Source organism: Larus michahellis, chromosome W, assembly GCF_964199755.1.
Source record: "Larus michahellis chromosome W, bLarMic1.1, whole genome shotgun sequence".
In the NCBI taxonomy this organism is placed as follows: domain Eukaryota; kingdom Metazoa; phylum Chordata; class Aves; order Charadriiformes; family Laridae; genus Larus; species Larus michahellis.
Window position 1 is genome coordinate 22,326,135 of NC_133929.1, and position 27,943 is coordinate 22,354,077.

The following is a 27,943-nucleotide window of genomic DNA, read 5'->3' on the forward strand; positions in this document are numbered from 1 at the left end:
TAGGCATTTCTAAAAGAATGAATTTTGTCACTTTTACATTAACTCATATGTCCAGCATTGGGACAATACGTAGCATTATTTCTCAATATGAGTAAGAGAGAAGACAAAAAATTACTGGTCCAGAGGCTCTTTCTGTAGAGCACAGATATATTCCCCCCCCACTTCAAAGAAAAGGTGAAAGTAAATAAACAGGTTGCTTTGCAACAGTGTAATATGAGCTTTTCTGTATTTGGCAAGTGCATCATATCTTGAAATAATAGGTTGCTGTGTTCTGTAGGAAAACAGCGGATTGACAGTATAAAACCTGAAGTTCGGAGGCAACCACAAGTTTGAAACTTGGGTTTCTCTTCTAAACACCCACATGTGAACTGTACACAAACTGCAGTCATTAGGCATGTGATTACTTGAGCTGCACTGCTGCTGGAGGTGGGAAGGAGCTCAAGCTGACTTTTCACAGTCCCTTTAAGCTGACCTAGGTGATAGTTACCACCAAAAAAAGTCATTACACTATATCCCTGCAAACACACACCTACCTTGATCTGTGTATTCCTCCTGTCTCTTGCCTGCATGAGTGAGCTGCATAAGGGAGCTATTTTGGCCAAAAAGATATTCCTGGGAAGATCACTCTAGCTCCTCCCTCCTTTGCTCTTGGCCTTTCTTCCCTGGTGCTCATCTGGGACTTAGCTCAATCAGTTTAACTCATCAATCAAAAGAAGGTAACTTCTGATATTTTGCATCCATTATTTTCTCAGGTTTTAGAAAGTTGGATCAGCTTGTGGAAGAGCACTGGCAGAGCACACTGGAACTGGCACAGGTGAGAGTAGTGGGAGCTGGAGTTCCCCACATGGCAGTGGTGAACCACTGTCTTCATTGCCATTTCTTACTTTAAGTCTAGCTGTGAATCCTCAGACTCCCACTGGAGCTCAAGGTATTTTTTAGAGCCTTATAAAAGGCATAAGCCTTCTGAAGCTTAATTCTTCAAGCAGGAGGTATAAACAAGCATATTTACTTATGATAGTTCATTTGCACTGAGTTCTACAGGCGAAGTTGTTTTTACAGAGGGCATAAACCATAAGAGAACACCAATGCTCCTCTCTGGCTTAGATTGTTCAAGGGTTCAGCTAAGGTGAAATTCAGCTCAACATTGAGACACCTTAATTAACAAATATACTTTGATGTCTGAACATGAGCAAGATGTCCATGCTCTCATTCTAGTCTGAACAGTGGAGAGCCCTAATCAGCTCACTTAAAGCAGACATCTATATTTGGTCAGCTAAGTAGCTCTTTAGACTATTAACTATAATGGTAACTTAGACCTACCTGAAACAAAGACATTTACATTCCTGAAGCTGTTTTCTTCCACCGGGGATCAATTCAACTGCCAAACATGGACATCTACCATCATTCAGGCTTTTAGATAAGACAGAATCTACACAAAACCTGTGCTGTTCTGGACCACCACCTGGAAGCCCAATTACATACCTTAAATGGTACTGGACTTCTGCGTAGAGGAATTGAATCATACTCAGATTCCCTTGGATGGAAAGGGTTTACCCTTGTCTAGTTGGATTCCTCCAACAGCTCTCTCTCTACCCCTAGAGAGAGAAGAGAGGCAGTAGTACATTACTAAGTTACACACTGGGAGATGTTCAAGATACAGCATTTTTCATAGAGACAGACTATCAGACATTTCTGACATTTCAGAGTTCATATACTGCTAGGTTTTAACTATCACAACAAGTAACTATCGAGGTTTGTCAGAATATCTGATTTGTGGATTCAACTGTAGGTGTAAATCTTGAACTAGTGCAGCTTATTTATTTGCAACCACAGGCTGTTCCAGCCAAAGGTAAACCGGTCTGCTAAATTAGTAACGCATGTCTTGGCCAGTTCTGGGTACAGCATGCCCTATCTCCATCTATAAATTTAAGTTCATGCTTCTATTTTTCACAATCAGTGAAAACACTGATCCTAGTAGGCATTGCTTTTATTCTAAGGAAAGCTGCATTCTACTTTATTCAATGAGAAATACTTGATTTTTACTGATAAAGTCTCTATTTTCCATAAAAATTTAATTATCTGCAATAAAACACATTGTGTCAGGACAGATCAAAGACAATACATTTATTAAGCTTTGAGAAAAACAAAAAAACCCACTGACATAAGGAAAGTTAAATAGAAACTGAAAGACACATCTTCTGACCAGCGTATAATGGCTTGTGTGACCAGTAAAGTAACAAAATGACATTCTGAGTTTGATTGAGGTATTTAACTATTTTTGGCAATAAAAACAGAGTAAGAAACTTCTTCCAAACACGCACATAGGCATTGCTTGAATTAGTGTCTATCATCTATGAAATTTTATATGAAACTAAATAATGTAGCTGTTAAAAAATATAGCAGCAAATTAGCAGAATATCTAATGCACATTTACCATAAAGTAAGTGCTAAACTTAAAAATCCCACCCAATAGTTGGGCCCAGCCCTGTAGCCCTTGGTCACAAAGAGAGCATCAGTGAGTTCAGTGGGAGACAGCATGAGCAAGACCTGCATTCACTGGACTTCATACACTTCTGTTCGTGTCAGAGAAAGGAAATGAACATCCCTATTTGCTTTCTAAGAAATGGTATGATGGAACTATGACCTAGGAAGGTAACTTCTGAAGCAATAACAGTTCATTGCAAAGCTCCGTCAAGTTCTTAATATACGTAAGAACAAAGAGAGCTTTCCCATAGAGTTACATTTTTCTCTCCTAAGTCTGCCTAATACGCTCAGAGGAGATGCTGTTAGGCTGCAAAAATGATAAACACTTTTGAACAATACTGTATTCAGTTCCCTTGTTCCACTTAAGTCCTTTAATCCTGTTCTAGCTTTAAAAATGAACTGCTGGCTAAATCCTGAAGTCCTTATTTTATTTTTTAATCAAGACTTTATGTGGTGCAAACTAATAACTGTAGGGATACCTTTGACTATAGTAGGGCTTCAGAAGTTGGTCAAATGTGAAAAGATAATGCTGCTAAGTCACCAGAGCTTATTCACATTTTCAAAAATTTTCAATGAAAGTGTAGTTGCACACTGTTTAATACTGTGATCAACAAAATCTTGCTTATAAAATAGTATATTATTAGCATTAACCAGAATCTGATGAAAACCAGAATATTTTGTCCAAATATATTTTAGTTTTCTACAAAACTTTAAATTTAATGTATATTTCTATATTAGTTACCATAAGAAAGTAATTGAATCAGTTACTGTAAGTTTCTACAATATTTGAAATTTTTTCTACAGGTTTCTTTGGAGGTATAAAATGGCTCTGTAAAAATCTATTTTTTCTTTTTGCTGCAAACAAAACTTTTATAAAACAGAAAACTCCTTTTTAAGATTGCAGCAATTACATTCCTTAGATGGGTCATCATAGTTAACCTACAGTGCGTAGTGTAATAGAAAACATTTATGTTTTTATGACTAAAATATTAAAATATAGTTTATTAATTTATATAAATCAAAATAGATGTGTTTGTTATTCAAACTACTTTTGTTTTTTCACCTAGATGTTCAGTTCCCAATTATTGATATAAAGATCTCTGCAAACAGCACGATTTTTACTAAATTCTTAGACTTTAAACCACCTGATTTTTAGCTTTATCAAAAAGCATGATTTACTGTACATTAAACATAGTCATTTCAATGTTTAGTATCACAAAAATCAACACCCAAAAGAACAAGACAGTCACTGCTAGTAAAACAATCTCAAGACAATTTCATAGATAATATTTACAGAACTCAATAGGAATATTTTGATGAATATTTTATGTTTCAACATTTCAGATAAAATTATAAGAACTGTAAGAAAGTTTTAGACTTCATTTTGGTTTCAGCATACAAGCTCGAGCTGACTCTGCTGTGAAATACTGCACACACCTAGTCAAAGAAGAGCTACGGTATGATTTTGTTCAGCTGGTCTGTGCTCACATAGCCACAAGACATGTTGAATTCCTTGTCTGGCACAGGCAGTGCAGTTGCATTGAGCACAAGGCCTTGTGGAGAGTGAATGATATGAATAGACGTATAGTCTGGGACAGGCATCTCTGACCTTGGGGTTTCTGCTGTTGAAGCTCCAAGATTGACTCCGGCAGTGGTAAGGCTCTCTGTGGTGAAGTAAGCGTCCTCATTACAGCTTTACCCCTGAACATGCAACTCATGCTCTTCATGGGAAGTCACAGCAATAATTTTTTTCACATCTGCCTCACAGAAGTAGGCATTGTCCATGGTGAAGTTTTGTTCTGTGCGGTCTTCACACTGCACTCTGCCCACCTTGGATTTTTGCCCTGGTGAAAGCACGACACTGCCTGCTGGAGTAATATCACTCACTTGCGCGTAAAAGTCAGTATTTGTCAATGAATTCTGGTTATTTAGCTGGGTATGGATTGATAGTCTAGCTGAGTCAATGATGTCTGCAAAAGGTGGGCACAACTGTCTATTTTTGGACTGAGTATTAGTATGTGGCTTTTGGATGTCTGTGTCAGCAAGACTTGGAAGTGACTCGTTATCTTTCTTATCAAGGCACAAGAAAGCCTCTTCTTTTTCAGCTATCTTTTTGAACTGATCAATATCAGAGATGGCATCACATGTGTCGCTTGCACTGAAGTCTGTCTCTGGAATGTCTGGTTCACAACAACTGGCCCGTCCAGAATCATCATCCTTCGCTCCCAAGCAACTGTGTGGTTTCAGATGATCTTCACTCAGGAGCCTGTCAGTATCCAAGACTCTGTTCTTTTCTTTGGGGTCTTCTATGTCCAACTCAATAAACTCAACCCACAAGTCGTCATTGTATAGATATATCTTGTAGCTGTCATGGCTGGCTAAGATGGAGTTCACTTCATTTAGCTTTCCTTTCTATAAAGCAAGAAAAAAAATAATGTTATAAAGGAAAGAATAAAAATGCTTGCGCTTTTTATGGTGTTAACTTAAGGAAAGGTAGCTGTAGCTGATGTAATAATTGCAAAATGGTGGGGTTTTTTTGTATTTTATGAAAACTAATTCTGTGGCAACACCCCCATGTCATATTTTTTTCCTACAAAATTGTTCTGCCTGGGACAATTGTCACCTGCTACTACTAGAATGATTCCCACTGTAGATTTTAGAGCACAATATTACCTTCAAGAGATCTGGGTCAATCCCTTTAATCTTTGGAACTGGCACAGGAGGAAAAATCAGTATTTTTAACCTGGAAAAAATAAATGATGGCTTTTAATTGACAGTGGTCCTTTATGAGTAGTTTAGAAAGAAGAGAGCTTTACGTTGCATTTATACTTATTTATTTCAAAACTGAAATGTTTGAAGATTCAATTTCAAATAATGCTAAGGAAAAGAATGATTGTTTTCTCTCATTCCAAATAAAAACCAAGTTTTCTGCAGCCTTTCTTGTTGAAATCACATACATTTATGTGGGAATCCATTTTGGACTCCAGTCTTTGATAATTTAATGCTCTACAGACAGTAAATTCCTAGAGCACTGTCAGTAGTTTCCCTTTTTACATAATTTTCAAAGGAACCTGATACAATTTTTTTTCAGGGACAAAGTAGTCTTGCATTAGCCCAATAAATTTAAATAGGGGAACAGAAAAAAAGGAGTCGGTGAAAAGAGTGAATTACTTTAGAACTAATAAATAAAACAGAAATGCAACTTCAAAATTTTAGGCTAGTATTTTTCCATTTCTATGACATTTCTGTTTTCTGAATTATTAATGTAACAAGTAATATATAATAACAACAGGGTTTTACCCTTGTAGAGAAAGAACTAGTAACTTATTTATGCATGTACATACTGTGGAAATAGATATTGTTCTAATTCTTCATAAAGTGAATTTCTAATTCTTTGAGAAAGAACCCACAACCAAACAACAAAAAAGAAAACCCAAATAGAAAGATGATTTTTCCATTAATAGCAATCTAACAATAGTGAGTCATGCCTATCTCCTCCATTTTACCTCTTTGCTTCCTTTGCAAACAGATAAACTGTACTTCCCAAAAGGAAAATTCAGCATTCTCTTTATACTGGGTTACTTTTCTATTTTAGAAAGTAAGCTGCGGGAATGGTAGATGCAAATTCAAATAGTAGTTTTGCTGCATTGTTAGTGACCTTGGTGAGGTCCAAGGAGGATCAGAGGGGTCTTAAGAAGTGCTAGAGAGAAATTTAGGCAACTTCTGCTTAACTATGGCAGGCCCAAATTCCCCATCTGTTTTTGTTTTTGGCAGAGCCTCAAATTTCTGTCCAGCAAGCCTCAATGAGAGACATAAAGCCATAAATCAGTTTCCACCTAATCCCTGGAGGGGCTGTGTTAGCTGTGCACTGGCTGGGCTTTCAGAGTACTAGTTTAAGATTTGAACTTACAGTTGAATCCACAAATCATCTATTCTGACAGGACTGGGCACTGCTTCTAACAAAACAGACAAAGGATTTTATCACTCACTACCTGAAGAAATCATTCAGGAGGTAGAACTATGCTCTGCTCCTTTCTTAGCCTTGCGTAACTCAAGCATACATCTCTCAACTCTAAAAGAGTACGGCCTAACCCTATGGTTAGATCAGAGTTGAGGAAACTGTGAATGTATATCTTTTCAGATACAGGAGGAAACTGAGCCTGGATATTTTGCATTACTGGAAACATATGCATCCTGCTTTTCTGCAGAAGACATTGCCACTCCCACCACCATGTGCACCAGTTTGAAGGAACGGGTACAGGCCCATAGGTCCAGAAAAACTTTCCAGATGAAGGGTCCCTGGTGGAGAAAAGCCTCCTCTGGCAATCATGATTAGCATGGAAGACATTAATGAGCTGTGATCAGAGACATCCTTCAGCCCTCTGGATCTTCTGTGACTAAGCCACTCCTTGTTCAGTGTGCTGATCTTAGCGAGCTCCTGGTCCCACCTGCATTCTCACACATCTAGCTTTTGTCAGGCATTGTATCAGGAGACTTGCTCTTAACTCTGGGATTGGGATGCTATTGCAGGGAGTGGCTTCCTTAAATTAAGCACTGCCAAAGCATACTGCTGCTTACCTAAATTATTTTTTTAGAGCTACTCCAACTGCACCATCTTGTTTTCATTTCAGTGGCTTGTCCTTATGCTGGTATGTGCAAAACACCTCAGTGTTCATTTTCGAAGTGTATACACAAGACCACTGGCAACATGCATGTGTGCACTGGGGCTTGACCATAGTATTGCTCCATAGTCTAGGACGGTACTGGTATGACATCCAAGATGAATTATTCTGCCAAAACCCATCCCTGAACACACATTTTAGGGGATGAATTCACTTTGAGACCATTTTGTCATTTTTATAAATGACACAATCCTGAGCTTTGTTTTATTTTATTCTTGTTATTTATGGGAACTTATTCTTGTTATTTAAGCCATGTAGCTTAAGAGGATGGACAACAATCCTCAAAATAGTTTCTAGTCCCCCAGATTTGAAAAAAAAATTGAAGCACTCTATTTTTTAAGCTACAAGTACATAAAATCTGACAAATAAAAACTCTCTACCTTGTTTGTTTGGACAACAGGATTAAGATCACTGTTACAGCCAGCCCACATGCTCCGAAGATAACAACTAAGAACCACGGAAACTCAATTTCTGAAACAACAGAACAAAAACATGTTAGCAGGAAAATGCATCTCTCTTGCATCTTTAATTTCAACCTTCTCTTCTGCTGCCTGAGGATTCCCAAGTCACAAAAACTGATAGGAGAATTTTTGGTTACTTAAAGTGAAAGTTTTGTGCTAAGCAGAAATAAAAATACCCTTTTGGTCTCAACAGTTTCCATATTACATTTGTGAGTCCACTGAGACTCCTTGCAAGGACAGACTGAGTTTTTTAATATAAACAGGATCTAAGTACAGACAATATCTGTAGAAAAACAAGCCATGAGAAACATTCTGCCTGCTTGGAACATGCTACCAGTAGTCCTGATGGCATATAATGCTGCAGATCATGTTACTGCTTGTTAGCCCAAGCTGAGAGAACATTATTAATAGCATACTAAATCATAGACAAACTAGTCTTCTCTCACAGAAACTAAAATATGGTGGTGTCAAAAAGCATAATACTACTCTTTCTAAAGGCAGAGCATTAATTATGTTGTTAACTGCCAATTGCAAAAAAAAAAAATATTTCTCCCTTTTATTTACCTTGCAGGTGGCTACAAAGAGAGAATTTAGGCCATTGAGAAATGTGATTTGGTAGGAATGAATAACAGTGCCGATGAATGAAATGTTTTATCTTTTAAATATTGGCAATTCCATCATACTTAAGCTGACACTGTAGAATACAAAGTATAGAGAAATTGATTCTGTCTGCAGCCTTAGATTCTTCTCATTTGTTCACAATTTTAAGTTTTCCATACAAACTTCACTCATTTTTTGGGCTAAGAAATAGTGGACAGGAAGCTTTAAAATTCTATACATGAACATAATATATGTCCTTTTGGACAAACAAAAATTTCAGGCATCAGTTTTAGCCCTCTGTTCTCAGATTAGATTTTGACTGGACATGTTTTCAGGCGTGAGTATTTAAAATCCTATTTGGATATGTTTATGTTAGGTCCCTAATTTAATGGAGAACCAGTAGCTCCTTGTCATGTCAGTGAGACCTGTGAATGTCCAGCTGCTTCAAAAAGTTAGAATGTTACATTTGAATTTAAATACTTAACTTTTAACATGGAAAATTTAAATTTTAATTCTGTGTTCCTAAGGGTAAAATACAAAATGAGTAAGAATAAATTTTGCCAGACCATCTTATGGTTTCTCAATTTTCCTTTGCAAATTTCCAATTTATGTCCCGATTCAGCAATGCAGTACATGGCGGAGAACTGATCCATCAAATCAAATCACTGCTGCTGTGTGAGATGTATAGATATGGATCAACTTGTACAATCTGTGTTGCAGTGATTGAAGAAAACCGTGCTTGTATGACGGCCTTAGATTTTCATAGAATTTTAATTTTGTTCATATAAAATCTTGGCAACTTAGTGCAATTCATATGAAACCCTTGACAAAATAATGCCATGTGGACAGAACATTAGCTGTTCATATAAATTAAGAATGAAAACTAGTAATACAAAGAGTTAAAGGCCAATCGAGCAAGATTTTGAAAGATAAGAGTTATGGGTGGTTTTATTAAACACATCCACTAATATTCTGGAAAATTAAGTGATGCAGCTTGTTAAAATAATTTGCTGAAGAGCTCTTATTTTGAAGAGTTAATTTAGTAGCTCAGACCTGAGAACGCTTTAGGTAAAGGCACTGTCTCATTCTTTTAATAGAAAAAATGTGGTGCCTGTTTCTTCTTCTTCAATGTCCTTCTTGTGCTGAGGGCTGCAGAGCTGGATGCAGTACTCCAGGTGGGGTCTCACAAGAGCAGAGTAGAGGGGGAGAATCACCTCTCTGGATCTGCTGGCCACAGTTCTTTTGATGCAGCCCAGGATGCGATTGGCCTTCTGGGCTGCAAGCGCACATTGTTGGCTCATGTCCAGCTTTTCATCCACTAGTACCCCCAAGTCCTTTTCCGCAGGGCTGCTCTCTATCACATCATCCCCCAGCCTGTATTGACAACGAGGGTTGTCCCAACTCAAGTGTAGGACCTTGCCTAGGACCTTGGTCCTTGCCAAAGACCTTGGCCTTGTTGAACTTCATGAGGTTTGCTTGGGCCCACCTCTCTAGCTTGTCCTAGGCTCTCTAGCTAGGCCCACCTCTCTAGCTAGGCCTAGGCTCATTCTAGGCTCTATATGATGTGCAACAGCAGTTATTATTTCTGATTCTTAAAGCTATCTGTATTTTTTCTCTCTGATGAGCTGGGAAAGTCTTGCTGAGTTTACTTCTGAACTTGTATATGGAATTTGTGTGCTCTCAGTCTCACCAAATGATTTTCATGTAGTGGTCTGAATTATCAGTCCATTCAAGCATACAAAATCAAAGGTAAGGAGAACCACCTCCACACACACACAACACCCAAAAGAAAAAAGGACAGCAATGGTTATAAAAAGACTTTGCTGCACTTCGCTTATTTACCTTCAGCACAATGAACAAATTCAATGCCTGTTTGAGAAAAAGATACATAAAGGATTTCACTGAACTCCCCAAATTTTTCGGAGGTACGTTGTCTTGATCGGACTCGTATCTCATAATCTCTTCCCATCTTCAGAGAGTACAGTGGAACCGTTGTTGAGAGCCTGGGTTCTAACTGTAAAGACAGAAGGACTGGGATTTATTTGTTTGAGTTGTACTGGCAATTTTACACTCCTCCTTGATTTCAGAAATAAATATTTGAAGACCTTTTTACTACTTGGAACTGTAAGGATACCATGAGAAGAGTTCAGAGAAAATTCACACCATTTACTTTTGACTTACTAGACATCAGGCTTTGTTATGAGAGAATCCAAGCTCTCTGTAAATACAGTCAGTGAAGAAAGGCATCTGCTTCCAGTTACATGCCATAAGTAGGTGGTATGAATATCTCCCACTGATCTTATCAAGTTGTAAATCCTTTTTACTGTTATAACACATTACTGACTTCACAAAACCAAAAACTTTGTTGAAGTAAAATGGAAGTCTTAAAACTAGTGCAATAGCCATTACAGAATTAATTTTAAGAAGAAAAGTTATGTAAAGGCATTCTAACCTGTATTGCATCTTACAAATGCACCTGGTGGACAACAGGATCACCATGAGCCAGCAATGTGCCCTTGTGGCCAAGAAGGCCAATGGCATCCTGGGGTGCGTAAGAAAGAGTGTGGCCAGCAGGTCGAGGGAGGTCATCCTCCCCCTCTACTCTGCCCTGGTGAGGCCACACCTGGAGTACTGTGTCCAGTTCTGGGCCCCCCAGTTCAAGAAGGACAGGGAACTACTGGAAAGAATCCAGCGGAGGGCTACAAAGATGATCAAGGGACTGGAGCACCTGTCTTATGAGGAAAGGCTGAGAGACCTGGGTCTGTTTAGCCTGGAGAAGAGAAGACTGAGGGGGGATCTCATCAATGCTTATAAATATCTAAAGGGCAGGTGTCAAGAGGATGGGGCCAGTCTTTTTTCAGTGGTGCCCGGTGACAGGACAAGGGGCAATGGGCACAAACTGGAATGTAGGAAGTTCCATCTCAACATGAGGAAAAACTTCTTTACCTTGAGGGTGACAGAGCACTGGAACAGGCTGCCCAGAAAGGCTGTGGAATCTCCTTCTGGAGATATTCAAAACCCACCTGGATGCGTTCCTGTCCAACCTGTTCTAGGTGAACCTGCTTTGGCAGGGGGGTTGGACTAGATTATCTCCAGAGGTCCCTTCCAACCCCTACCATTCTGTGATTCTGTGTGATTACAATATTAAAGAAACGTGTGACAAACCTGCTGTCATGCTGAGCTGTGTGACTGTGCTGCCTGTGTGAGTCTGGCCCTGTAAGAGGGGGTTAAAACAGACTGTGGAGCAACTGTTTGTCACTAGTCAGCTGGAGCCCCATGGATGCTGAGAGTACTCTCTGTGACTGGGATGGAGGCACCTGAGGCAGAGGCTGGCCCAAGCATGACAGGCAACACAGCAACCAAGGCAATGGCTTTCACCAACTTTAACAGAAAAATAGTGAAAACTGGGAGATGGACAGTACTGGGGAAAGGTTCAGAGGTACCCTGGGGAAGGCATAGCACAGGGTCAGGTACCCCTACAACACAGTATGCCACATGGAGATATTAGGCTGTATATCTAATGCAGTGTAGGGAGATGAGTTTCACTCCCCCAAACTAGTAAGCCCTGTATCTCAGCCACAGTGCTGTATGGACACTATGGTGTTCAGTTCTGGAGTTAGAACTCCATGCTTCCTTGCCCTAAGCACACTTCACTGCAGTGTGAAATGGACCTTTTCCAGCAGAAGTTCAACAAGATAATGAGAGCCAGCAGAGTCTTCCCTGGTCCAGACCTCTTCACTGAGGACTGAGATGTGATCACCAATTTCATCCCATGTCAGGTGGATCTGGGCCTGCTGTTTTGTTTGGTTTTTTTTTAGTAAGTCAAAAGAACAGCCCAATTTAAAATATGATAAATAACTAAAGGAAAATTAGACTTTCAAGATTCCCTATCACACATACATTTTTAGGTACTTTATAGTTAGACACTTCACTATTAAGTCATCATTCTTCACTACTGCTCAGATGATGTGTGTTTTCACACCTTATTTGAAAAACACAACAGCCTCACAAGGTCTGTATAGCTATTGCTAGCCATGACTAGTAAACTTGGATAGACATAAGAGGCAACAGAATTTTAGTCTAGTGAATGTAATTGGCAACACATCAAGATAAGAGTAGAATTTTTGAAAGATACTCATCAAGGAGCTACTAACAATGATGTAAGTTTTTCAAACTGTGAGCCAGATTAAATTTGGCTCTGTCTCATGAACAGCCACTATGTGATGGTGGGGATTTTATTGTTTTTAGGAAGTTTCTGAGAAAATAATTTTGATCCTCTTATCACTATGACTTATTGTTATAACAATTTACTAATTTATGTTTTAGTCCTCTTTCAATTCATAAGTTATCTATTTTCAATTAGTAAATGGATTGAAAAAAATGAATGATATACATGAAAAATAAAACAAGTTCATCCCCAAAACCTCTAAAAAATTTACAAACGAGTCTCAGTAAGGGGAAGACTTAATACAATTTAAGGACTATAAATTCATTTTTATATCAGTTTTTGTATCAGTTATATGTACAAATCATTATGATATAGTTAAGCAAAGATTATCCTTTGTGTATAAAACTAGTAATAACAGTATAACTGGACATCTATCTCTTTACTGCTTTAACACTCATTACAGAAGACATTTGTAGCAAAGAATGCAGAGTGAAATTGCTGCTCCAATGCTGCTGTTCGGAGTTTTGCAATTGTCTCATCCCAGACGAAGATTTTGTTCAAAAAATTCTCTTTTGTGCTCTAACTGATAGTGTCTCAGGGAATTATGCTATGTTTGTGCTTTTAAGCTGAAAGGCGCAATAACATACAATATATACAGCTGCAGTACAACATAGTCTATAGTACTATTTTTCTTGAGGCAAGTATAGTATTCAGCAATTCCTTATCTGTTTTCTGAAAGAAGAAACACTGAACTTCAAAACTTTGCTCTCCTGAGAAGAACTATTCTCAAGGCATGCTGGAATTATTGATGGTACTGGAGCAAGAACAAAGCTTTATTTGGTTATTTATATGATTGATACCTAAAGGCTTATAAAAAAGTCAAACCTGCATTTTAAGAGAGCAGTCTGAGTGCCGTATGCTTGTTACCCAGAGATGTTAAGATTGTTATGAGCACCCTGTCCTCTATCTGTGGCCTAGCTGTGTGGGATTCTTTAAGATAAGTTTTTTCCTATATGTTAGAATTCTTTCTTTGTCATGGCATATTTTTTGGATAGAATCAGGAAGATTTGCTAGTGCCTTGAAATGCCATGAAAACTTCTAAGTGAAATTTTCTGAGCCAAACTACCGATGGAAGAATGTGCAACTCTGGGCAAGGACCTGTGTTAACTGCAATTAGATTTGTAAACCTACAGAATTTAAAAATGCAAACTTTTGCTCAGGTTTGGTTCATACAATTTGTAGTAGTACTCAGACTACAAGAACAGACAAGCCAAAGAATAACCTATTTTATGAAAAACTCTAGGGACACAAAGTCTGTTGCTTTTATAGTGTAAATAATAGCAAAATTGTGTCACTTCCTTTCTGGAATGTGATTAGTATTTGGAATGTGATTAGTATTAATTAGCTGATTTCTACCAATCACCAATCAATCAATTATAACAACCTTTTGAATTTACTTCATTGAGGAATGTATTAAATGACTAGAAGCAAGCTGTATGCTTTTAGCTCGTCACTGATAGTTGAGCACTGTCACAAACAGAAATGCAAGAAAATAGAAGCATATATGTCTTTACAAGTTGTCTTCCTGCTTCCATAGTGTAGTAAATGGTGCTTTAGACACAAGCATTCCTTTCTCACAAGACTACCCCCAACTGTTTAACTTCCATAGAAGAAGGGCTAATAGTGGAGGAAAGATTAAGAAACAAATGAAAGCAAACAAAATACTGTCCAAATGGACTGCTTTGGATAAGATCAATTAGATAAGATTATTGGAAAATGTGGTCCCTAACAAAGCAATATGTTCTTATGGTGTGTTAGATGTATTTAAGAAAATATGCTTCTTGTCAATCTGACACATACACACACATTTTTTTGGTTCATAAACTCACTACCACCCTGATTTTTTTTAAGGAGTGTACGAAAACTAGGTCAGGAGAAGCTTAGCATTACTTTAAAAGTGTAAGAGATCCAGAATTACAAATAAATAGTTATAAGAGTATAATTGTTATAAATGTGCTTAAAATTATAACAGTTTCACTCGTCAGTATGTCAACAGAAAGATCAATCTGATGTAAATGAGAAAGCAAAGGAATACAGACTAGGTTACTTAGGAAGCCACTGGAAGCAATAGAATTACTTCTCTTCTTTATTTCATCTTTCTTTCTCTATTGTTCTTCGTCCCTAAGGTTCATCAGTCGTCTTTGTCATATCCTATTTAAACTGAATATCTATCTGTTAAATGCTTCTAAGCAAAGACTGTTTTTTGTAGGCTTGCACGGTGGCTTGCAGGACAGAGCTTTGGCATGGTTGGAATGCTGACATGGTTGCAGTATAAATAGTAAATGGTAATTCATAAAGTGAAAATCTTTTGAGAAGAAAAGTAATTATTCCAGTGACTTCAAGTTTTACAGAAGCAAATCTTCAAAATCAACAATATATTTTTGCATAATTATGTTCTCCCGGAAACTGACTCAAAGTGGATCACATTGATACATTCTAATGAAGAATCCTTGACTACTGAAGAACTACATTTAAATTACACTCAGGGCATAAGAATATCTGAATCTGCCTGTGTGCAGATAGACACTTTCTTCCCTGTAGCATAGATTAAACTTTTGGATTAATTATTTAGTCTAGATATGTGTTTTCTCTTTGGGCATGGGTATGTCTGTATATGCTTGAGAGAATTTAAACAGAGTCAACATAAATGAGCATCTGTGTCAAAGAACAAATAAGCAGTGCTACAAATTAATGTTTTCACTCCTGCTTGGGTGATGGTTGAGACTTTTAAAACAAAAATATTGTTCTGACAAGCTAAATGACTGCAAAGTTGTCTTAGACTCTAATGACATATGAGGGGCTTTTTTCCTCTTGGAAACAGCACATACCAGTCTGTCTATGCAACAAAGTGCTGGAACATGCTGTCTACCTTCAATACCATATGGCTAAATATTTTATTAAAAGTTACGCTGCAGATGAACACAGGCTATTCCAGACAAAGACTTGTAGACAGCATGATACAGTGAGCTGGTTTTCCATTCATAGTCACTTAGAAAGTTATTTCAGAAGGCAAACCAAAGCCATTTTAAGACAAGCATGTGGTACAGCTAACACAGAAGATTGTGTGATTTTTACATCTGACCCTAATGACTCCTTCTGGAGATTACAAAATCCAGGTTTTTACAGAGTCACGGAATGACACATTTTAGGAGATTTCATTTCCAATTTACCTAGTGTTTATCTTCCTTATTTTTAATTCATCCTGCTTCACAGAACGCTCCTGTTGAGATTACAAGAATATGGAATTCATATAAGCAACATCAGAAATTTACTGCCTACCAATGTCCTTTCACAAATAATGAAACTTTTATTTTGATACATACTGTAAACACTAATGCTAAGCCATTATTTTTAAAATTACTGGTTATAAATACAGGCTTCACTGTTACATGAAGGAAAAATGAAACCTTAAATTAAAAAATCAGATCATCAGCTACAACACTTAAAAAAGGATACTGAGAGAGAATGGAGGACAAGAGGTTAAAAAGAGATTAAATAAATGCGTCAGTTTTATGACAGTAAAAAATATATTTTAAATCTTTAATTTTCCCCTTGTCATGGTTTCAGCTGGGATAGAGCTGACTTTCTTCCTGGCAGCTGGTATAGTGCTGTGTTTTGGATTTGGGATGAAAATAGCGTTGGTAAAACACTGATGTTTTTGGCTGTTGCTAAGGAGTCAAGGCCTTTTCTGCTCCTCACGCTGCCCCACCAGTGAGTAGGCTGGTAGTGCAACAAGATGTTGGGAGGAGACACAGACATGACAGCTGACCCCTAGTGACCAAAGGGATATTCCAATTCCATACCATATGAGATCATGCTCAGTATATAAAGCTGGGGGGGAGAAGAAGGAAGGGGGGATGTTCGGAGTGATGGCGTTTGTCTTCCCTAGTAACCATTAGGCATGGTGGAGCCCTGCTTTCCTGGAGATGGCTGAACAGCTGCCTGACGATGGGAAGTAGTGAATGAATTCCTTGTTTTGCTTTGCTTGCTTTTGCTCTACCTATTGAACTGTCTTTATCTCAACTCACAATTTTTTTCTCACTTTTCCTCTTCTGATTCTCTCCCCCATCGCAACTGGGGTGACTGAGCAAGCGGCTGCATAGTCCTAGTTGCTGGCTGCATTAAACCACGAAACCCCTCAAGTGAAACAAAAATCATAGTTCAAAATAAGGGTGGGAGGCTTGACAAAAATGCTTTTGGAAGACATAACATATATTATAATAATATACGGAAAAATAAAAGCGATGAGTTTTCCTGCTGGAAAAATACATCATTGATAATGCAACATACTATTTTTAATTTACTGTTTCAATTCAGCAGGAGTTTTATTCCCAGTGGCACTGTTGCCTAGTGCTGCCAAGTGCTGAGCACATCCTGTCTTCTAAAAGAACAAATGATGCCATGGAACAGAGAAACACACAAACAAACCAGCACAACATAGCAGCTCCCTGAACTCCCTTCCTCAGTCAAAATTCACATGGTAAAACCTAGTTTTAAGAGAATGATGAAAATGAACGGTGATTGTGAACAGATAAAACACTGCCCCTGGTAAGAACTGGAAAGATCAGGGCTTGGCATTCACAGTGTATGCTTAGATTATCAACTAATGGAATATGTTATTGTTTTAAAAAATTGAGTGTCCTAAATAACTGTAATACATTACTTAGCATTAAGATTGCTAACTTAGAAGAAAAGATCAGTAATTTAACCTAGAAGCATTACATCTTTAATGTTACATATATCCTTAAAAATTGTTGATAAAAAAATAAGTTAATTAGGTTTAGCCTCTCTGAGGAAACCATGAATACGAGAAAAAAATGTGTATTAAACACACAGAACTAATATCTTTATCACAGTATCATAGAATCGTCTAGGTTGGAAGGGACCTTTAAGATCATCCAGTCCAACCATCAACCTAACACTGACAAAACCACCACTAAACCATGTCCCTAAGCACCACATCTTCCCATCTTTTAAATACCTCCAGGGATGGCGATTCCACCACTTCCCTGGGCGGCCTGTTACAATGTTTGATAACCCTTTCACTGAAGAAATTTTTCCTAATATCCAATCTAAACCTCCTCTGGCGTCTTACTGCTTTGCTAAAGAAGTCACGTGTACATAAGGGCTTGTAAATATCGAATGACTGAGAAAACAATTCAGTTATGTAATTTTGGTGCCTGCTCAGTAGTTATTCATTTACTGTTTCTGCATTTCATTTACTTGCATTTATTTCATTTACTATTTCTGCATAACCTTACTGTAAGTACTTCTATCTGAAAACCCTTTCAGTTTCTGGGTAGTGCACACATTCTAACTTCTGGTTTATCTTTCTTGTTCCAATTTTTTACTATTTGTAAAAAGACAGTTCATACATTACTACATAGAAGTGACGATTTTTTTCTGGAATGCATGCTTTATCTGGTATTGGAATTATTGTTTGATGGAACCTGATGTTCAGAGGTAGTTTAAATATTTTTAGAAACATTAATATCGTGTCTTTCAGATCCATCTTGCAAACGTATGTTGAAGATTCTGTAAGTAGAATTTCTACTAAAACTAGGAATTGTGTTAATAATCTAGAATTATATGGGTGCTTTTCAAAATACTGTCTTTTTACTCATATGCTGTTTATGTGCTGCAGTGTCTCGTCACTAATATAAATGCATATTGTTTATAAGAAAATATTTAAGTAACTTGAAGCCTGAGTAGTTAAGAATTAAAGCATGTACACAGGTAAAAGGTCTACATCCTGCATTAATGCGTACCTGGTAAAATCTCATTTACCTAAGTTACATTTTTTAAGTTAATCCAACTTAAAAATTCGTCCATTGCCTCTAAAATACGCACAGTGGAGGATAAGCAACTGTTTCAACTGACTGAATAAGACGACCAATCTGTTTTAGCAGCATATATAAAGAGAAGTTGGTCATATGTTTTAAAAAGCATCCTATGTGCAGAGCACTTATATATTTAGGTAAAATTGCATCATTGTATCTAGGGAAATGGATTCAGGTTTATTTTTTAATTGCGACAAAAAATTCCAAATTTAATGATATCATCTAAAATTTTGATAGATTTGGCTTGGGCTTTATGACATTCACTGCATTTCCTAGAAATGTAAGATCTTAGGTTGGTTGAAGTTTAGCTTAACATGCAAAAGTAGTTTTAATTTAAAAAAAAAAAAAGTGGTCTGTGTTCTGCTTGCATTTGTGTATATGAAAACTGTTGACATAATGTGAATGAGAAATATATAAATTAATGGATCTATTTTTCATATATACAGTGATCACTGGATGAAATGTTCCAGAAATAAATGAATCGCAGCCATGAAGAAACTATGAAGAAAATCAGTATGGTGAACCTTGATGAACTTTTGGATAACTTCTCAGAGATAGAAAAGTTAAGGGAAGAAGTAAAAAAATGTTGAAACTGCTAAGTATAAATATTTTGTGTCATTTTAATAAGCTTTTCAAGTGAAAGTTTCTTCTAAGTGGTATTGGCTGATTCTTATTAATATGTCTTGTAATAACAACTTTGGAAAGTGTTTTTATTGACTATATCTCAGAGTAATATGAGTGACTTCTGTGGAGTCTGAGAAGCCTTTGTTTCTGTGCTAGAATTTTAATGGTGCTGTATATCAAACTCTCTGGAAATCTCCGTTTAACTCAGCAATCTATAAAGGGAGGAAGACTGCAGCACTGAGGAACTTTGCTATACAACACTATCTACAACTAAATGTTTTAATAAAGGAAATTTAAAAGCAAAAGAAATTACTTTTCTATGTTAAATGAGGATTGTCTGCTGCAATGTTTTAGTTCTTCAAGGCTGTTGAAAATATCAGTGATGAAGACATGCTTCCAGGTCCTAAATGTTTAATTTCTTAGCATTTAATTAAATTTATTAAATTCTTTCCTATCTTAAAACATCTCCCTTTTGTAAATCCATTTGGATAGCTTACAAAAGCTGTCTAAATGCAGATTTTAAGGCTATTTCAAATTTAAGTTTTACATACAGTGAGTATTATAAATTGATAAAAAGTGTATGAAGGTATGAAAACTAACAGTAAGTACTTAAAATAATAAGCTTACAGTAATTGAATTGCATACCTAAAGGTAGTAAAAATGAACATGAAGAAAAAAATCCATTATGGGCTATGACAAAAGGTGTTTTCCTAAAATGTCCTTTGTCATTAGTTTTCATGTGTTTGTCCTCCTGTCATGTGAATGGCCATTATTGTTAAAAAATTTATTCTTTAAAGTAGGAACTTTTCAGCTGTCAATGGAGGAGACCTAGCCTCTATCAACTATTTGTCTCACCTTCTCTCTGAAAATGTGGTCATTTCAAATTCAGTCAAGCTATTGACTTCAGAAAATCTCAGTTTGTACATGGTCCCTAGAGCCTTTTTACAACTGGCTACTAAATTGTCAAGACTCAAATCAACATCCCCAAAACTGAACAAGACTTCTATTGTATCTTCAAAGAGGTAACTGCTGCTTTGTAATTAGAGCTGATGTCAGACTCTGTGTCCTGTAACCATGCTGTTCCTTCTGCTGGTGATTAATGACACTTGACTATAATGAAGAAAAAGACAGAGACTGGGAAAAACATTGTGGAAGAAACTGAGGTCATAGAATCATAGAATCGTAGAATGGTTTGGGTTGGAAGGGACCTTAAAGATCATCTAGTTCCAACACCCCCTGACATGGACAGGGACACCTCCCACTAGACCAGGCTGCTCAAAGCACCATCCAACCTGGCCTTGAAGCCTTCCAGGGATGGGGCCTCCACAACTTCTCTGGGCAACCTGTTCCAGTGCCTCACCACCCTCACAGTAAAGTATTTCTTCCTAATATCCAATCTAAATCTCCCCTCCTTCAGTTTGAAACTGTTACCCCTCATCCTATCATTACACTCCCTGATAAAGAGTCCCTCCCCATCCTTCCTGTAAGCCCCCTTCAGGTACTGGAAGGCTGCTGTAAGGTCTCCTCGGAGCCTCCTCTTCTCCAGGCTGAACAACCCCAACTCTCTCAGCCTGTCCTCATAGGAGAGGTGCTCCAGCCCTCTGATCATCTTTGTGGCCCTCCTCTGGACCCTCTCCAACAGGTCCATGTCCTTCTTGTGCTGAGGACTCCAGAGCTGGATGCAATACTCCAGGTGGGGTCTCACCAGAGTGGAGTAGAGGGGCAGAATAGCCTCCCTTGACCTGCTGGCCATGCTTCTTTTGATGCAGCCGAGGATGCAGTTGGCTTTCTGGGCTACAAGTGCACATTGCAGGCTCATGTTGAGCTTCTCATCCACCAACACCCCCAAGTCCTTCTCCTCAGGGCTGCTCTCAAGCCATTCTCCGCCCAGCCTGTATTTGTGCCTGGGATTGCCCTGACCCAGGTGCAGGACCTTGCGCTTGGCCTGGTTGAACTTCATGAGGTTTGCACAGGCCCACCTCTCAAGCCTGTCCAGGTCCCTCTGGATGGCATCCCTTCCTTCCAGTGTGTCAACCGTGCCACACAGCTTGGTGTCATCGGCAAACTTGCTGAGGGTGCACTCAATCCCACCATCCGTGTCTCCGACAAAGATGTTAACCAGCACTGGTCCCAGTACTGACCCCTGAGGAACGCCACTCGTCACTGGTTTCCACGTGGACATTGAGCCATTGACCGCAACCCTTTGAGTGCAGCCATCTAGACGGTTCCTTATCCACCAAGTGGTCCATCCGTCAAATCCATGCCCCTCCAATTTAGAGACCAGGATGTCGTGTGGGACAGTGTCAAACACTTTGCAGAAGTCCAGGTAAATGATGTCGGTTGCTCTCCCCTTATCTACCAATGCTGTGGCAACATCATAGAAGGCCACCAAATTTGTCAGGCATGACTTGCCTTTAGTGAAGCCATGTTGGCTGTCACCAATCACCTCCTTATTTTCCATGTGCCTTAGCAGAGATTCCAGGAGGATCTGCTCCATGATCTTGCCAGGCACAGAGGTGAGAGTGACTGTCTTGTAGTTCCCTGGGTCTTCCTTTTTTCCCTTTTTGAAAATGGGGGTTATGTTTCCCCTTTTCCAGTCAGCGGGAGCTTTACCAGACTGACATGACTTCTCAAATATAATGGAAAGGGGCTTAGCGACTTCATCCACCAGCTCCCTCAGGACCCGCGGATGGATTTCATCAGGTCCCATGGACTTATGCACCTTCAGGTTCCTCAGATGGTCCCGAACCCGATCTTCTCCTACAGTGGGAGCTTCTTCATTCTCATAGCCCCTGCCTTTGCATTCTGCAATTTGGGCGGTGTGGTAGAATCATCAAATATCTCAAGTGGCCAGCCCAGCCCAAACCACGACAGACGCTATGGTTTGTGTTAAGCAGGAGACCGGGTTAGGTAATATATTTCAGTGCATATCAAAGCATATCTGGACTGACGCAGTGACATTTTCCAACCATAATATTCCTGTTCCAACTACTAAAAATACCATGCACTGTTTCAAATAGCCGAGGTTTAGAAAAACAGTAGAGAAATACCTTATTCTTGAAAAAAATTCGATATATGTGACTATTGCTATACTTCCAAATCTAACACAGGGATTTCAGGGTCTCTTATTATTATTCTGTGTGCCATCTATCTTGACACATAAAGTTACAATGTTTGCCAAAAAACTTCAGAAGAATATGGGCATATTGTTTAAGACTTAAGAGACTAAATCTTTTAGTTAGCAATTACAAACCTGTTGCTTTTTATAACAGTACAAAAGTGTTAGAGACAGAACAAGCCTGCATTGTACTATGAGTATTGTATAATAAATATTTGCTTCGTACCTCCTTCCATTTTGTCTCATTAACTTCTTTGTACTGCAATTCATACTCCAGAGTAATCCATCCCTTCTGAACATCTGCTGTTGGTGGTGGATCCCATCTTACTTGGATATCCCCATGGATCCCAGTCTGACTAGTATTTAGCAGAGTCCAGTTAAGGTGGACAGGGGGATCAGGTAGTACTGTTTAAACAGAGTATTTGGAATAAAACAGCCAGTTTTCAATGTGAAATGACCATTCTTACTACACACTGTTAAATGATTTCAGAACTAAAAAGGCATATTAACCACACATTTGCTGATTAAAATCTAAAACCCATGAATCAATGACAAAGTCACTACAAGTTTGATAACAAGAAGGCACTCTGCCATTGGCGGTAGACATGCTTTGCATAAATCTTACCTGAATGAAGAAGACTAAGAATGAGTTAGCTATTACACTACATTTTCCAATAGCAGCTTATAAAACACTTAGACATAAACAGTTCTCCGTCAAAACTTAAATTTAGACTTCCCACTATAAATAAAAATAATAATTGTAGTAACACCGAAAGAAAAATAGTTAATAACTACTTCAGAAATAATGTGGAAATACATTGAAAAACTACGGTATATGAAAAATGATTCTATTTTTGCTCAGCTGAAGAAAAGGGAACAGTGGGTATTCTAGTCACTTGCAGGAAATAAGTGTTAATTGCATATACATACATCATTGCTCTGAACAAGCAATAACGTCTGGAAAATCCCAGTCACAATTCATGTCACAATTCATATCACAATAAATATAAATTGTAGCTTAGAAATGCTAAACATCTTGATTCTGCAGATTAGTGTTGATTCAGGAATAAAAACCTATTTGGTTCCAGAACTTTGCAGAATCAAAATTTTAATGCCATTCGTGTTCACACTGAACAAGGGGATGTAACATCCATTAGAAAGGTCTCAGAGTGACAGCAAAGACAAACTCATCTGCAGATATTTGAGACCACCGGTATTCATAAAGAGAAACCATGCATTTGCTTTTATCCTTTTAGCTTTCTTCCAACCTGGGCAATATTTTCTGGTCTGGATCACATTACATATGTTACAAAACCAAATCCTTTCCTATATATTGTATTTTTTAGAAACTAGCCTTTCTGAGAGGGAGAATTTAAATACAGCATGAATAATATGAAAGCTTATAGAATCACACCTATTGTGGTATAAAATATATAGGTAAAATGCATAATGGAAGCATACCTATTTCATCAACACTGAAACATTTTTCATCAAATACTTCATCTTTATTGGCAAGCTTAACACAATACGGTATCCAAACAGAGGTGTAGGACGTGTTGAAATAACAGCTATTTTCTCCCGCAGTGATATAATCAGGGCATTCTTTCCAGTCTTCATCATTCCTAGAATGACAACAAAAATGAAATATATATGAAAGAGATATTTATAGATCTTACAAGGTATAAATTATAGATGTTACAAGGCATGTTGTTGATAAGTCGTAACTTCTATGGAAGTGAGAAATACATGTCAATATTTATTGTGAATTAGAATGAAGCCAAACGACTATCCAAGCAACCTGAATACATGTATTTAGGTTCTCGTGTACTGGTAGTGGCATTTCTGTGCTTTGGATGGTGCTTCCAAAAGAACAGTCAGATAGAACATGTGTCCTGGTTTGAGGTAAAACAGAAGCAACTTTCTGTCCAGTAATTTTATTTCTTAGGTAGGCCTCTTCTAACTCTCTGAAATTAACAGCATGTTGTGTCGAAAACGGTTCGTTCAGAGTGATAAGACAGTTTGTGCCAAGGAACGATATGTAGAAAGGCTCTTGCTTATGCTTATTGCTATAACAACCAAGGTCAGCTAATTTCGTTATTTGCCCCATTGGAGGGTTGGAAGCGGAGGGGTGTAGAGGGGTCTCACCTATGGGGAGGAGCGGACAGGACAGGTGACCCAAAATTGACCAACAGGGGAATTCCATCCCATCTGCCCCATGCTCAGTATAAAAGCTGAGGGATCAAAGGGTCAGCTCTCTTCCTTCAGTGGCTGATGTCTGAGGAGGACCCTGTCTGTTCATCTGCCTTTGATCCTGATCCGTGTGTTCCTGACTCCAACTCTGGAACCTGGTTCCCACCCGTGGCTGAGTCCAGCCTGGGACTTCCCCAGTGCCTGCCGGTGATGTCATCCTGGGAGCTTAATACGGTTTTGTATATACTGTATCTATTTCATTGTTTTCCTTTTTATTTTATTATTAATATTTCATTAAAGTAGTTTAGTTTCTTCTAAACTCGTAAATCTCTCTTCATCTCTCCTCCTCCTCTCTGAGTACGAGAGGCTGGGGGGGAGCATCTGTCGCCAGCCATTGGCCAATTTGGCCTAAACCACGGCAAATGTGTCATGCTGGTAGGTGCTAATGACTACCAGCAAGCGCAGACTTAGGTAAATTTGGTATGCATTTTAGCAACTGTTGTTCCGGCAAAATTAAATTGCAAGAAGATGTCCATCTACATAATGAGATCTGAAACAGTGAAAGCCAGTCCTTAAGGCAGCTAAGTACTGCACCACCTGGAAAGCCAAGGACAGGGGAGTGCATTGCCCTGGGGAGCTGAATTGGGGTGTAGGCACTGGAGCATTCATTGCTCACACCGGAAAGTGCCTGAGGGTGAATGCTGCAGGATCCCTGACACAAACCAACACAGGACTGCAGGATGTGAAAGAATGGAAGAGAAATACAGCGCAGTGAGTGAGGATGGGCTAAATTCCTTGGGATACAGAACTTCTAAAACACAGGCTTGGAACTACTAGCAAGAAACCCCTTATGTTTTTCCGTTCTGAAAATTATTTATTTCATAAATAAATTCTTTGTAAATAAAATAATTGCAGCAGGAAATATCACATTCATATATTTCATTTCATCTCTTAAAAAAGACAAAGCAGCAGTTATAAAGAGTGGCATGAAATCTCAGACCGAGAAACACTGCTACTTGTGTGGGGTCATTTTCATACAGCCAAGCTGAAACTATGCAGCAGGTCCAAAACCAAAGAAGTCTTCAGTAAAGCAAAATGGGAACAACCAGATTATTAGAAATATTCTACAGGAAAAGTGACAGACATTTATTCAGTATGTCTGAAGTCACTTCAGAAAAACAGATCTGCTGTTCTTTATCTCAATATTCTTTCTCAGTCCAAATATAAAGCAAATAGGGATCTTTTCAAAAATTACAGTCTTGGATTGTTAAAAATACACCGTAAATGCCTTTTGTTACTAAAAGCCATTCAAACTGTACAGAAGGAGGATTAAGCTAAACCAATTATGCCAAGTGCAGCCTTCAATACTGGAGTGGGTGCTTAAGAAGTAAAAAGGCAGACACTACATAAATTAAGAAGCATTTCTGCCACTAAGCTTAGCTGATGAGACCAGACGCTTTTCCAAAGGAAATGCTGGAGCTCTGCCAGAGTCAGGACTTGATAAAGGTATACACGGTTAGATACTGTGAGCATCTGTCATTTGTTTAGTGGCCAGCCCAGCCCAAACCACGACAGACACTATGGTTTGTGTTAAGCAGGAGACCGGGTTAGGTAATATATTTCAGTGCATATCAAAGCATATCACTTCGCTCTCTTTTTCTCTTTCTTTTGTTGTTTCCATATAATTACCTTTTCATGTACAATAGTTGTATTGTTCCTGGAGCAGTGAGGTTATAAAAATTTCCATCAGTCCAATAACATGAAAATGTCTCCAGTTCAGGTGATCTGCACTTGCTGATTTGTGGCCACTGCAAAAAGTCTGTCAGGAAAAATGGCAGGGGACAGAATGAGACACATTAAACAAATCCATAAGCCAGATTAACATGCTGTTAAAATGAAACTCAGCATTTTTATGAGTAATTAACTTTCCTTCCAATTGCTTACGTACAACAAGGCAAGTTTTAAATACTTCTTACATGCATAAACGTAGATGCCTACCTGTAGAAAGACAAATTTGAAAGATGGGTCAAGCTATCTTTTGTGCAGTGTGGAAATGTTAGTTTCACAGCCTGACACGCAGCATGGGGATATGCTAGCACTGTAGCTGTAGTTCAGTACAGATATACCTGAATCAGCCCTGCACTTGCTTTAAAGAAAGTGTGGTACTGCAGAGCTCAGTATTAGACTAACCACAGGTTAGTATTTACCGAGCTGAGCAGTTTTGCAATGTGTCTACTCATTAGAGTAGCTACCTTGAACTGAATTCAGGTTTGTGTATTGTGTAGATATAACCTTGCTCTGAGAGAGATAACGGCAGCTCTAAGCATGTGCCTGTTCTGCCACATGCTGCTTCTATATTCATAATTTCTGTTCTTTGTCAAAACTGAAATTATGTAGGGCCATCAAATGACTGTTATGATTAGACAGCCTTGTCAATCTTTGTGAGAAAAATAAAAACAAAAGTTGCAGGTATGATTCACTGCTTTCAAAGTAAGTAACTTTTTCCTGATTTTTAAGGGTCTAATGAAGCAGTCATTCTAAAATGCCAATGTTTCCTATTCGGCCTGGAAAGCTTTCCAGAGGGAGATCACATGCACGTGGAAGCATCTACCTCTTTTCACTATCTGTGAAATATGATCATTTATTTAAGAAAATTTCTCCATGAGGCACCTAAAATGTAGATAGTTGTCCATGATCGATGAAATAATCACTGGACAGGGAACGACATGATGCTACTGGACTCTGCACGTTAAGATCTTTGCAAATATTTTTGTAGTATCACAACTGTAAATATTTGGTCCAAAACATTTACACTCAAAGTTAGAAAAAAGTATTAAGGTACAGACATCCACATGCAACAGATGCTTCCTACCACACACGAGGATTTTGTAGCCTTCCTGCATGTTAACTCCTTTATTTATGGCTCAGATAGACATGGCAACTCAATGCCAGAACAATTTGTATTTCTTTGGCTTAATGGTTCAAACTGTGTACTCTACATTCTACACCGCCAAGCGTCCACATCAGGCAGTAAATAATACATGAATATTCATAGAATCATTGTGGAATAAATACTAAATTGGATAAAAATACAGAAGTACAGCATCGTTCACACATTAAGGAAAAGTATAAAATCAAGAGGCTTCTGAGGTAGAAAATAGCCGCAGCTGGCATGAAGGACACAACATCTGTGGTTCCCTGATAAGCTACATGAGGTACAGGATGGGATGCAATTATTCCGTGGCTTTACCTTATGATGTATAGCAGATACGGGAATGGGATGATACCATGAAACAGATAAGCTGCCAATTAGCTGCCCGCTCGATACTCGGAGCCAACATTTTGTCAAATTTTGATGAAATGCTGTCCTTTGTGCGAACTCTGCTCATTCTAATGTCATTATAACACCAAAACACACCTCCATCCCGAAGGCTACCCGCCTCCAAGGTGCGACCACTCCTTCTTGAGTCTGCGCCCTGAATTTCTCGTCAACTATACCTTTAATTGTGAAGCGAGAGAAATTTACACCAATCGTGATAAAAGTATGTATGACTAAAGTCACTCAAACTCCACCTGGAAGATAACAAATAGTATAAAAATAGCCCGAGAGAGGGGGGATACCCAGGGAAGACACCATCGCAAAGAATTCCATCACTGACGTCTGGGAGCAGTCGACGGGCTGAGCCTCTCTTCCCCCCAATAGGGACGCCTTTGGG

At 38.4% G+C, this 27,943-nt stretch overlaps 1 protein-coding gene across 1 annotated transcript in view; it reads right to left on the minus strand.

Annotated features, from left to right (window-relative positions):
• Positions 1–3,936: 3,936 nt before the first annotated feature.
• Positions 3,937–27,943, minus strand: part of LOC141735465 (growth hormone receptor-like) — a 31,094-nt gene continuing 7,087 nt past the window's right edge. The window contains 7 exon segments of the mRNA XM_074568317.1: positions 3,937–4,896; positions 5,158–5,227; positions 7,547–7,637; positions 10,070–10,241; positions 22,264–22,442; positions 23,499–23,659; positions 25,917–26,046. Of these exon segments, the coding sequence (XP_074424418.1) occupies positions 3,937–4,896; positions 5,158–5,227; positions 7,547–7,637; positions 10,070–10,241; positions 22,264–22,442; positions 23,499–23,659; positions 25,917–26,046 (1,763 nt within the window).